Below are 12,841 nucleotides of genomic sequence, written 5' to 3' on the forward strand. Positions count from 1 at the left end.
AGGCATATTTATGCATACAAGGAACAGCAAAAATGTTAACAGACACTTGAAAAGTATATTATGGTTAACCAAGAGATGGGGTGTGGGGGACAGAAAGGAATAAATAAACACAAGTATCCAAAGGTTTTAATTTGGAAAAACCAACATGGGCGAGGCCCATTTATACACCCACTCCCAGTTTTTCCCTTCCTTTCCTTCCTCCATCCTCTACAATAAGAGCACATTAACTTTTGCAGTTAACTAAAATCTGGCCACTGCACCATACTATGAAGATCGCTGCATGCATACCTTTTCCTCTGAGTGCCACTGCTGACCCGAATGTTGGGTGTCTGTGGGCCCTGACTATGCAGGAGGTAAGTGTCTATGGTGGGCACGGTGACTGATGCCTCCCCACTTACTTTAGGGCTGCCGATCTTGCTCTTTCCAAGTTTGCCTTTGCTGCGACGGGACTGCTCATGGTCAAACTCTAAGTCCTCCAGCCGCTGGGTCAGGGCGAGTTTTTGCTGGATAGCCATTCGTAACAAAGTGTTTAGAGTCTTCTTCTCATCCTCTGCAGCTGCTAACTGTCTCTGCATCTCATCCAACTGTGTGACATATTCATCACATCTGGAACCACAACAGAAAAGTGGTCAGGAGAAAATCTTGGTGAAATTAAGTTTGGAACTTAAGTTGAAAGTAATGAATTTTACTGGAATTTAGATATTTGGAACACTGGTCTTCCTAGATCACAATGGAAGTAATCTATTACAGTAGAAAACTGGAAACAGAGCAGGTTCAATAACTGATAGTTAATCTATACAATGAAGTATATATGGGGACATTCTTAATAGGTGGTATCTTAAACCCCAGAGACAGTTATTGTGGTTGCAGAAGAACCAACAGTAAAGTCTCAGGTAATGTTCACAGCATTGTAGATGTGGTACAATAGCTTTATAGTCTATGCCTGTAACATGCAAAGGGATAATAATATTTGTAAAGAAAATATGTACTTCTTTATTTATATTTATAGGTTTTATTTTAATTGAGTACAGATTGTAGTTGCTATTGTTTTCAATATGGCAGATATGCCTGAATTAGAAACCTGAGTATCTTCAATGATTTCCCAACCAGATGATAAAGCAATAGGTGTCAAAGAAAACCAAGATTCGCATAGTGTTCAAAACAGATATAGCCGGCTGTCAGGAACATCTTTACTCAGGTTTGATACTTGTGCTGCAGCAGGAGGATAAGCTCAGTGGTCTTTTTTCTACCAAAAGTAACACCTAAGCATATGTACATTTGGAAGGAAGAATTATTCACACAATTATTGAGTTTTTTCTGCATTTATTTACCCACTAGGATAGTAAGAACTCTCCATGAATCAGAAGATAGTTAATGACTTTCTGGAGTTACCCAAAATGTATTGTACAAACTTTGAAATTAACACAAGACTTTTGGTATTTTAAAGAAAGAACAGACTTTGTAGTGAAAGAACTTGAGATCCAGGTGGGGCCCATTTTCTTTTTTAAAAAAATATAATTTAATTTAATTTTTTATACAGCAGGTTCTTATTAGTTATCTATTTTATACATATCAGTGTATATATGTCAATCCCAATCTCCTGGGTTCCATTTTCTTTAACACTGAATGTCAAGAAGCATAGTAGGAATATCATAAGAAAAATCAGGGCTTAGTAAAATAAAATGTGGATTTCAGGACCCTGGATTTATTTTAATTGGTTAGAAAAAAATATTTTAAAAAATACTATGGAGTAAGGCAGTTAATATACCTGAAAAAACAAATTTCTGTGAAAATGCATTATTTGAGGATAATAATTCTTATATAAACCAGATCGAGACATTAAATGTCCCTTTACAAATGTTTTGATTTCCTTTTCAAAGAGGAGGGCATTGTGCACCAAACCCATTCTCCATCCTGCCGCCCTCCACCACCATAGTGGCCAGAGGTGTGCACATTCTACTCCCCAAACTCTACTGTGCTCAGACCCAGAAGTCAGTTCCATTCAGTCCTCCTGTAACCTTGTGGTCTCTTAGGGACTCAGCCGCCTCACTGCCATTTCCAAGAGTCAATAACAAAGTTTGAGTTTGAGCCTTTTCTCTTCGGACACTAAAAGGAAGCTGGACAGATTCCAGGGCCCAGGATTTTTGTTTTACATTATATCAGCTACACGTAAGTAATTTACTGAATCTGTAAATAAAGCATAAGCATAGTTATGCTTTGTGAATTTTGTACCAAGTTTGAATCATATAAAATATAGAACTTTTTTTTTTTTTTTTTCCGGTACGCGGGCCTCTCACTGCTGTGGCCTCTCCCGTTGCAGAGCACATGCTCCGGACGCACAGGCTCAGCAGCTATGGCTCACGGGCCTAGCCGCTGCGCGGCATGTGGGATCTTCCCAGACCGGGGCACGAACCCGTGTCTCCTGCATTGGCAGGCGGACTCTCAACCACTGCGCCACCAGGGAAGCCCTATAGAACTATTTTTGTTTTGGCACTGAATTGTGACAACAAAAAGGAAACTGCAACACTATATTGAACACCTCAAGATTTTGAAAACGTTGAATCAATAATTCTTAACCATCATTTCAAGTCTAAAAAATAATATAGTGGTGCTTCATAACAAAACTGGTGGGGGGAGGTAGTAACTAATATTTGTCTAAATAATTAGTTGGGCAGTGTGAAAAATTTGTTGATACATATAATTACCTTTTAGAAATTATAATTTAATTCACACTATATTAAAGTAATTAGCTGATATGAATATTAATCTTCATTACAAAGTATCTTTTTCACACAAATACTTGCTAATGATAAACACTTTTATGTATACAGAAATAAATGTCAGTGGTGATAATGTAATATTTAGCTATTTTAGGAAGTGGGTTTTTTCCCCCTTATTGGAGGTTTTTTTTTTCTTTTTTTTTTTTTTTTTTTGTCTAATTCTTTTGGGCACATAAGTCTCTAGAAAAAATATCTATTAATTTAAAAACACTTGTATGGGGAATTTCTTGGGATTTCAGTGGTTAGGACTCTGCTTCCACTGCTGGGGGCCTGGGTTCTATCCCTGGTTGGGGAACTAAGATCTGCAAGCTGTGTGGCATGGCCAAAAAATTAAAAAATTAAAAATTTTTTTAAATTAATAAATAAAAACACTTGTATGTAGAAGAATTGCTTGACCCAGTGTGTCCAGTAGAGGGCTCTGGAAAACAGCACAAAAGGTTTTATCTTAGATTTGTCAGAGTGGAATCCCATCTATTTTCTTTACACCTTGCCCTTTTAGATGGCAGACTAAGTAACACTCACGATGCACGAAGATGAACATGTGCATTTTGAAGTCTTTTCCCCATGTACCACACCTAATCTTGCAAGAAAAACTATTACCTTGTTGCAAACATTGCTCTCAGGGATGAGAAAGTTGCTGCATCTTCTTTCAAAGCCTTCAGTTCATTTCTAAGTTTCGTCATAGTTTCAGTCACCATTGCTTTTTCGTTTTCATATTTGTTCTTGAGATTAGCTAATGCCACCTCAGCTGTCTAAATCAGAAAAATCACAATGCTTACAATTTTCATATCAGGAAAATCTATCATACAGATTCTTCATGCTGGGTCTATTTCTTTCATAAATAAAAAGTGAAATTGTCTAGGTTGAATTTTATATAAACATATATATGTACTTTGGACATAGGGCAATTTTTTTAATGTCAAAACATAAATGTGAATCTACAATGTGGATAAATTGCCCTAGAAGCCAGCTGTGAACCAGTCACTATCAAGAGCTAAGGGAATGATAGTAGTTCAGTAAATATTTAATGCAGATTATTGAGAGTGTGGGATTTTCAGATATGAAGGGAGCCAAAATGAAACTTTATACAAGAAGGGTTTTATCAAGGAGAAGTTAGTGAAGAAGCACAGCTTCCAGTCAAAATACAATAGAACTCAAATATTCTTTTGTCACCTGTGGTTGGTGGGTCTGAAACATATAGAATAAAAGACACAGGTCATTGCAATTTATAACATGAGTATGACAAACTATAAATCCAAATTACATATTTAAGGAAAATATTAACAAAGAATCAATTATTTCCTGTCTTTGTATACAACTTCTTCAAAACAATAAAATTACAGTCAAATTCTTCTTCACAATCTCCATAAAATCAGATTCCAAAAAATATATATACATATATTTTAAATATAGAATGTTTCACGAATTTGCGTGTCATCCTTGTGCAGGGACCGTACTAATCTTCTCTGTATCATTCCAATTTTAGTATATATGCTGCCAAAGCAGGCACCAAAATATTGAATGAATTAAAGTATTTGTTTGAATTTGGGATTTGGGCATGTTTAAGTTCTTGGAATTAAGAGTGTTTCAAATTGAGAACTAGCCTGACACACAGTAGGAAATAGAAACAAAAAGACAAAAAATGTTGGCTAAATCAATGCATGAAATCAATGTATATTTAGGGACTGCCTATTTGATGCATAGCCCCCATGGTATTCATATTGAGGCCAAACTGGAAACACACCATTTTTACAAACTGTTAACTACAGTTTTCAGAGTGTGTAAAAATATTCAATACTAATGAAAAAAGCCCATTACTAATGAAAAAAATCCATTAGTAATGGGATTTCCCAGGAAGACTACTGTGGTTTTTAACATTTCTTTTTGTGCCTCAAGTGGACTTCAAGTGGACTTCAAGTGCTTCAACTTTCTTCTACAAAGTGCCAATCCATTTATAGAGATAAATGGATTCTTTTTTAATTAAAACACTATTGGATAAGGTAGTTTGTTAATGTTTTTATTCCGAAGTCGTAACTTAATAGTTTTTTTAATTTTTATTTTTAATGTAACTTAATAGTTTTGATTGTATTTAAATTCAGATTAAAACGAGAGGTTACTCATAAAATAGTTTAGTATGTTCTGTAGTGCTATAACTCAGTAGAAACTTTAGAAATGTTATAGATTCAGAAAGTTATCCAGAATGCAGAAATCGACCTGGGGAAAAATGGCAGTTGTTTAATTTTTTAAAAATTTAGACACATAATCACTTAGAACAGATAGTTAAGTTTAAGTTGTGAAAATGTAGATGTAACAAGTTTGTAAACACGTGGAGCTACATGGTCAGTTATCTAAGGGGAAAAGAGAGGGAAGTGACAGAAGAGCAAGATCTGAAACAGACGTACAAACTCATTTATTGTGAAAAATACCCCAAAGGACTCAGCAATGTTTGTAGATTTTTGTCAACAAAATTGCACAAAGCTTTTTCGGAATTAAGAAAGTGTAAGTATCTCTAACCCTTTAGCAGATTTGCTGACGTCTGCATTCACCACATTCTCCCAAAGTTGATTTTCTAAATAAAAAATCTTGTTTCCAGCCACAGAGGTCTAGATCTAGGATACATTAGTTACTTCCTTTGCAATGTTCCCGTAAATTGGATTACAGCATGTACAATATCAAACTGTAGTTATCTGTTCTATTCTGACATCCCCAGAAGTCTGTGAGTCTTTGTCTGGAAGGCAGGGACCATATACTGGCCTTCTTTGAATCTTTAGCATCCATCACAGTTTAGTATACAGATGATTCTTTGTAAACATTTACTTATCAGAAGACACTGTGCTTACAAAAAACCTTAAGGTATATTAAAAGTCATAGAGAATGCAGAATGCCTGTTTTAATAAAAACAGGAAGATTCTCTTTTTTTCCTCTATGACAGAATTCTTAGCTTAGCCTTAATAATAAATATTCCACAACGTCTAAACATAGTGGATGTCATCTGTAGAGACCTGAACTATTTATGGCACACAGCATCACAGCAATAGCCCTAACATCATTAAAATGTAAACTAAAGGCATGGCTAGAAATGTGTTTACATTTAATTTACTGAGACCATATGGGCTGTGACACTAATGTAATGCAAATGGTACCACAAACTACTATGAAAATAAAATTCAGCCAGGAATGCTTTGAACTGCTCTGAATTCCTATGGCACTGTTTATATCACTCTAAAATGCTCGATGATAGGTACTATCTTGTAAATAGTTACAGGCATGTATTGAAATTCTACTAGATTACTAGTCATTTATTTTTGCATCCCTACTTACTACCTGCCATGAAATATGGAATCAATGAATGCTTACTGACAAATTAGTCTCTCTTGGCTGATCAACCATGCTTATCTGTACTTCTATGTCAATTAAGCATCTTGACACTTCTATAGATCTAGGTTTCTAGGTCAGTAATATTCAAACTTCAGGAAAAAGTCAAAGAAGTTATTTGAATGGCTTGACCAAGAATGCCCAGGATATTATGTCCTTGATGGAGGTCTTCTAAGCCTTATCTAATACGGTATTAGTTATTCATGACCACTAAATCATTGGGTCTTTGGAAGGATATGGTAACAAATTCTTTATTCTGACCTCAAACTGGAATCAGATCTCTCACAAATTTTTCATTCACCCTAACCTTTTCTAATTCCCTGAAGTGATAGCACAAAAATAAGGTCTTATTTTGCCTTTAGATTTGTAAAAAACATGTTTATATAGTGCAAAGATTATTACTGCTTGTGGTATAGACCTCCAAATTCTATCAACAGGTTTATGGGAACTGAAGATAAAGATGGTAGAAAGCTGCAATGTAGACGGCATGATAATGGTATGGTTTCCCCCAGTTAAAGGCAAAAGGGAAAGGAAGTCTGAATCTGAAATTAACTTTCACTCTCCGACGCTAGCATTGCTCACATTTGCAGGAAGGTATTTGATGTTTTGTTGCTTCTTTTTATCAATACCCTTTATTCAGCACCCTTCTCAAAGGTATCTTTCAAGTCTCACTTTCCAGAGAAAATAAGAGGTTAAAAATACTTTCCCACCTATATGTCATAGCACTGTCATCCAGGTAAAGCTTGAGGGTGAAAACCAAATTCAGACATCAAGGAGATCTAGGAGTTAGGTAGGATCATGTGGTAGCATTCCTACTTATGCCAGAAGGACAAGATCTATGGTTAGGAAAAATTCTCTACTGCTTAAGCTCTCACTGAGGTGAATTAACATCCAAAGTGGACCTAAATTTCAGATATGTGGTTAGTGGCAGAGTTAGTGCACATCCTATTTTATCTCTATCTCTACCTCTCTCTCTAGAGAGCTCCCCTCTGTTTGCTCTAGCTGCCTACCAGGGTGCCTTTCTTGCTGCAGTCTCTGCCTGGTGTAAGCTTCCATGCCAGACTATTCTGCATTCCCCCATCTCCTATTTCTACACTCAGTGATCGCTGGGCTCCAGGTAAGTACCGCCTGGACTGCCTTTCTACATCTGCAGCTGGATCTTCTCTGTTCCTGCTTTAATTTCCTCCTCTCTACCTCTACTTAGTAGGGCATAGCTACTCTCCTGTTTCATCCATTCACTTCAAAGAAATTATTACATTCTGATCTGGCTCTGGCCATAGTTTGTTTTATTCCTCTATGACCAGGAATCTGAACTCTCATCCTGATGGTGGTGGACACTCAAAAACATTTAGGAATAAACTAGTTAAAGTGTTGGCTAGCATGGCTCATTAGTAGAATGAGATCACCTGTTTGTTGGCTTTCAGCACTGCCCTCAGTGTGGCGATCTGCTCCCGTTTGGTGCTCAGCAGGGACTTAAGCTTGAGGATCTCTTCCATTAGGGCTTCTTTGTCTTTATCAATCATGGGGGCCAGCTCCCGTGCTGCAGCTCTTTGACGAGACAGTTGCAAGGACCGGTCCACAGCTTTCTGCAGATGTTTGATTTGGTCCCGGATTATGGCATTAAGGTTGTAGATATTCATTGGTTCTTTGCGGATGTCACTTGTGTCTAATACTGGAGATGATGGTGGGGCAGTAATAACAGGAGAGATGGTGGGAGTCTTGGTTGGACTTGGTTCTTTGCTGGCCTCTGTGTTTTCTTTTGAAACTGGTTCAGGTGAGGTCCTTGTTTCTACAGGGGATGACACACCCCGCCTGGCTAACCGTGGAGACAAAAGTCCCCTGGGATCATCAGGCCCTTTCAGGCTGCCACTACGGGTGACTCTACTTTGCCTATAGTAGTCCAGCATGACCCTGTTAGGGGTTTCATTATTACACAGACATACATGATGGTAAAGCTGAGCTAGCTCCTCACTAAATGTCACCAACTCATCCTGGGCTGTATTAAGGGTATTGTGATTTTCATTGGCTATGCTGGTCATCTTTTGCAACTCCTTCTCCATATGGGCCATCTTCTCTCCACTCTCCTTGGTGGTCTTCTCAAGGCTTGTAATCTGCTCATCATACATTTGGATCTTACTCTCATACTTCGTCTTCTCTTCAGTATAGTTTTCTACAGATTTATTATATTTCTCCTTTAAGGCCTTAATTTCAGCTTTCAAATCGATCACCTCAGTTACTGCTACCCTGTATTTGCATTCAAGGATCTCTAAGCCATTGATGTCCACCTCGTAGTCATGGGTCTCCTCTCCCGAGTCCTGGCCCTTTTCCCCATCCAGCTGCTTGAGCTCCTTGCTGCTCTGCAGGCCCCTCATGGCATTAACGTGCTCCGTGAGCCGGTGCACCCGTTCGTGCTGCTCCGTCAGTGCCCCCTTGGTGTGTTCCAGCTGCGTCTGTGACTCCTGGAGATTGGCCAGAAGAATGGCCTTCTCCCGTTCTACCTGCAAGGGCAAAAGAAAGTCTCTGAATGACTTCAAGGCAATGCCAGTGATGAGCTTGACCCATTCACATTTGGACATGTATATGTTTTAAAAATGCAGAAGAGCCCATGTTTCCATTACTACAAGTTGAATTGGAGTGTGTTTTCTTATTTCAGCAGTACTGGTAAGTCAATCAAAAAAGTACATCATTCCAAAAGAATTATGCTCTGCATATTTACCCATCTAAATTCTCATGCATTATACACAAGTCAAATCTGGGCAAGCTTCAGTTTAATAACGTATAAAAGGAGCATAACAATGCCTGTCTCATAGGGACATTTGGATGATTCAGTAGGTCAGTGAATTTAATGCTCAAGGTATTATAATGTTAGCTGTTGTTAACATTTGGGTAACTGTGGTCCAATTCCCACGACCAAAATGCTTCTACATGGCAAACACATCTGCTTTACAAATTTGTATTTGTATGTGCAAAAGCAACTCTTTCATCTCAGAGTCAGGATATATTTGAATACAAATCCTCTTAGCTGGGTTTCATTACGTATAACAGATTGTACTTGCTTATAGCTGAAGATGAATTGACTTACCCAGACTACTGGGCAATAATTTTAAGTGAAAATCCAGGTAATTATGCAACACAGTATTTGATGAAAAGCCAAGACATTTGAATTTTTGATAAAAGTGATGGAAAGTCTCCTAAATATTCTATTATTGGTATTGTATACAATCTCAATGAAATGGACTGTTTTTTTCCTTTTTCTCTTAAAAATTAAGTAAATTTGCTCTGAAAAGTCTAAATATCATTTGATTAGTATACATGAATACAATACACATAGCTAATTTCAAAAAGCTCTTCAATAGGAAAAACTTTTGGATAAAACTAAAAACTGGACGAGAACAAAATGTACTGAACATGTCTCAGGTTTGTTTTAGAGGCAAAAGTGTTACGATAAATGAGATAATGCCTTTAGGAGAGCTTCCAACCTGGACTTTGCCAATTCCCATTTAACATGAACATTTTCTAAGCCCCAAAGTATGTCTACCAGTTTCTTCATGATAGCACCTCCAGAAAACATCAAATAGAACACTGTCTCCTTCATATGTATATGTTCCACATATAGTACTAATTTCCACACTCAATACATTTCTGGTGGAATCATTTGAATAGGGAATGATGTCCAAATTTTATACACACATACATACATACAGGTGTGTGTGTGTATATATATTTTTTCTGGACAATTGAGGTTGGTTTGCCCTCCCCCTCCAAAAAAAGATAACTAAATTGTGGATAATTTTGTATAACTCTGCCATTACATTTTCCCTCAGCTACTGAGGCTTGAAGTACCTTAAATTGTATTTGGATTTCAGACAGCAGGGCTTAAGCTATTTAAGATACATGGTACTTTGAATTATTAAATGCAAAGCACTTAAAGATTAAAATTAATATTCATTTTAAGTGTATATTTTAATCTCCATTTGTGAAGAACTTATTCAAGAGAGCCTTGCTGAGTTAACTGTAATCTTCTATAATTATATATAAATAATATATAATCTTCTACAGTGACTAAGAATAGTTGCCTTATTTCTCTTCTTACAATCTCTGTCTTCTATCTGAAACTGAAGATTTTACTTTGCATAGTAGGGTTGGTTGTTTTGCCAGAAAACTTGAATGCATAATTTGTAAGCTCTGTAGTCTGGTATAAGTACACAATATATATTATTATTATTGTTATAATTATGTGCCATAGAAATTTTTATTATTTTTTGGCCATGCAGCATGCAGGCTCTTAGTTGTGGCATGTGTGTGGGATCTTAGTTCCCTGGCCAGGTTTCGAACCCGTGCTCCCGAAGTGGAAGCACGGAGTCCTAAAGCACGGAGGCCGCCAGCGAAATCCCATCCCATAGAAATTATTATTATTATTATTATTACTTTTAAAGGCAGTTGGAATGACGGTTGGAGGGAGGGGACGATTTTAATATTTATTTATTTATTTATTTATTTTGACTGAGCCGAGTCTTATTTGCGGCACATGGGATCTTTAGTTGCAGCATGTGGAATTCTTAGTTGTGGCATGCGAACTCCTAGTTGCGGCATGCATGTGGGATACAGTTCCCCAACCAGGGATCGAACCTGGGCCCCCTGCATTGGGAGCGTGGGGTCTTAACCACTGGACCACCATAGAAATTATTTTTAATTTCGCTGAGTGTTTAACTTTTAAATAAACATATTTACATGTACTGAGTACTGATAGATTCTTTTGTGAAGGAACAAAAGAAAAGACAGCAGAATTTGCATGTTTATATTAGGACTTTTATAGGAAAAGAAATAAAAACTGTTTTATGAGTTATTAATTTCTATAAAGTCTTTATCCTGGTCATCTGACTTTCAATTTGACACCTGAATGACTGGTGTGATTTTTGTAATGTTATACATAGTATGAGTATGTAAAATAGAACTCAGAAATAAATAACATTCTTCTCTGCTTGAAGTGAAGTAACACTGGCAAATCTGTGCCCTGATGAATGAGAGCTGTGAAAAAAGATCAGCCTACAACCAAGAAACACAAGGTGAGGGAATCCAGCAGTTGGAAAAGAAGGTAATATATTTTGGAGAGTGTGGTGAGAAGGAATCTCTTCTCTCTGTCTGTCTGTCTCTCTCACACAGACACACACACACACACACACGTATATGCAAAAGTCAGTCAGCTGGACAAAGACTCAGAAAAAAAAAAGAAGGGGAGGGAGTCTTTTCAAGTCATTCTATGAGGCCAGTATTACTCTGATACCAAAACCAGGCAAAGAAAACTATAGACCAGTATCTCTTATGAATATAGACACAAAAATCTTGAACAAAATACTAGAAAACTGAATCCAGCAATATATAAAAAAGTGTTAGACAACCTGACCAAGTGGGGTTTATCCTAGGAATGCAATGTTGACTTAACATGCAAAAATTACTAAATATAATACACTATATTAACAGAACTCAGGACAAAACCACCGATCATCTCAATGTATGCAGAAAAAGCATCTGACAAAATTCAATACCCCTTCATGATGAAAACAGACAACAATCTAGAAATAGAAGAGAACTTCCTAAACCTGCTGGGGCGTCTACAAAACACCCACAGATGACATACTTAATGGTGAATGCTTTCCTCTTAGGATCAGGAACAGGACGAAAATGATTGCTCCTGCCACTTTTATTCAGCATTGTACTAGAAGTTCTAGCCAGGGCAATTAGGCTATGGTCAAGAGGCAAATAAATGTCTGTGAGGCTGTGGAGAAATCAGAATCCTCATACACTGCCGGTGGAGATGTGAAATGGTTCAGCTGCTTTGAAAACAGTCTGGCAGTTCCTCAGAAGGTGAAACATAGAGTTACCCTACGACCCAGCAACTCTACTCTTAAGTATATGCTCAAGGGAATTAAAATATAAGTGCACATAAAAACCTGTACATGAATGTTCATAACAGCATTATTCATAATAGCTGAAAAGTGGAAATAACTCAAATGTCCATCACTGATAAATGAATAAATAAAATGTGGTATATCTATATAATAGAGTATTATTTGGCAATAAAAAGAAATGAAATACTACTATATGTTACAACATGAATTGAACATATTACACTAAGTGATAGAAGCCAGACACAAAAGACCACATATTGTGTGATTCCACTTAAATGAAATGTCCAGAATAGACAAATCTACTGAGACATAAAGTAGATTAGTGGTTGCCTACGGTTGGAGTGGCTACTAATGGGTACATAGTTTCTTTTTGGTGTAATGAGTTGACTGTGGTGGTGATTGAACAACTGTGTGACTATACTAAAAAACACCAAATTATACCCTTCAAGTGGGTGGATTGTATGTGAATAATTGCCATAAAGCTGTTCTTAAAAAATAACTACATAGAACTTCCCTGGTGGCGCAGTGGTTGAGAGTGCCCTGCCGATGCAGGTTCGTGCCCCGGTCTGGGAAGATCTCACATGCCACGGAGTGGCTAGGCCCGTGAGCCATGGCCGCTGAGCCTGCGCGTCCGGAGCCTGTGCTCCGCAACGGGAGAGGCCACAACAGTGAGAGGTCCCCATACCGCAAAAAAAAAAAAAAAAAAAAAAAAAAAAACTACATAGACTCACCCCTTGTCGTGTGATTATGGATGCTCTTATTATGGTTACTGACAGA

At 37.3% G+C, this 12,841-nt stretch overlaps 1 protein-coding gene across 4 annotated transcripts in view; it reads right to left on the reverse strand.

Moving 5' to 3' along the window:
- BICD1 (BICD cargo adaptor 1) overlaps positions 1–12,841 on the reverse strand; it is a gene marked incomplete at its 3' end in the record, with an annotated part of 209,904 nt that overhangs the window by 33,249 nt on the left and 163,814 nt on the right. For 3 of the 4 annotated variants that reach the window (XM_082634773.1, XM_082634776.1, XM_082634774.1), the window contains exons 5-7: positions 7,562–8,653; positions 3,381–3,532; positions 399–606 (exon numbers count right to left, since the gene is read on the reverse strand). In XM_082634773.1, the coding sequence (XP_082490899.1) occupies positions 399–606; positions 3,381–3,532; positions 7,562–8,653 (1,452 nt within the window). Of the gene's footprint in view, positions 1–288; positions 607–3,380; positions 3,533–7,561; positions 8,654–12,841 lie in introns of all 4 variants that reach the window. The other variant, XM_082634775.1, reaches the window with a different exon arrangement.

Source organism: Mesoplodon mirus (assembly GCF_964341445.2).
Source record: "Mesoplodon mirus genome assembly, chromosome: 11".
Classification (NCBI taxonomy): Eukaryota; Metazoa; Chordata; class Mammalia; order Artiodactyla; family Ziphiidae; genus Mesoplodon; species Mesoplodon mirus.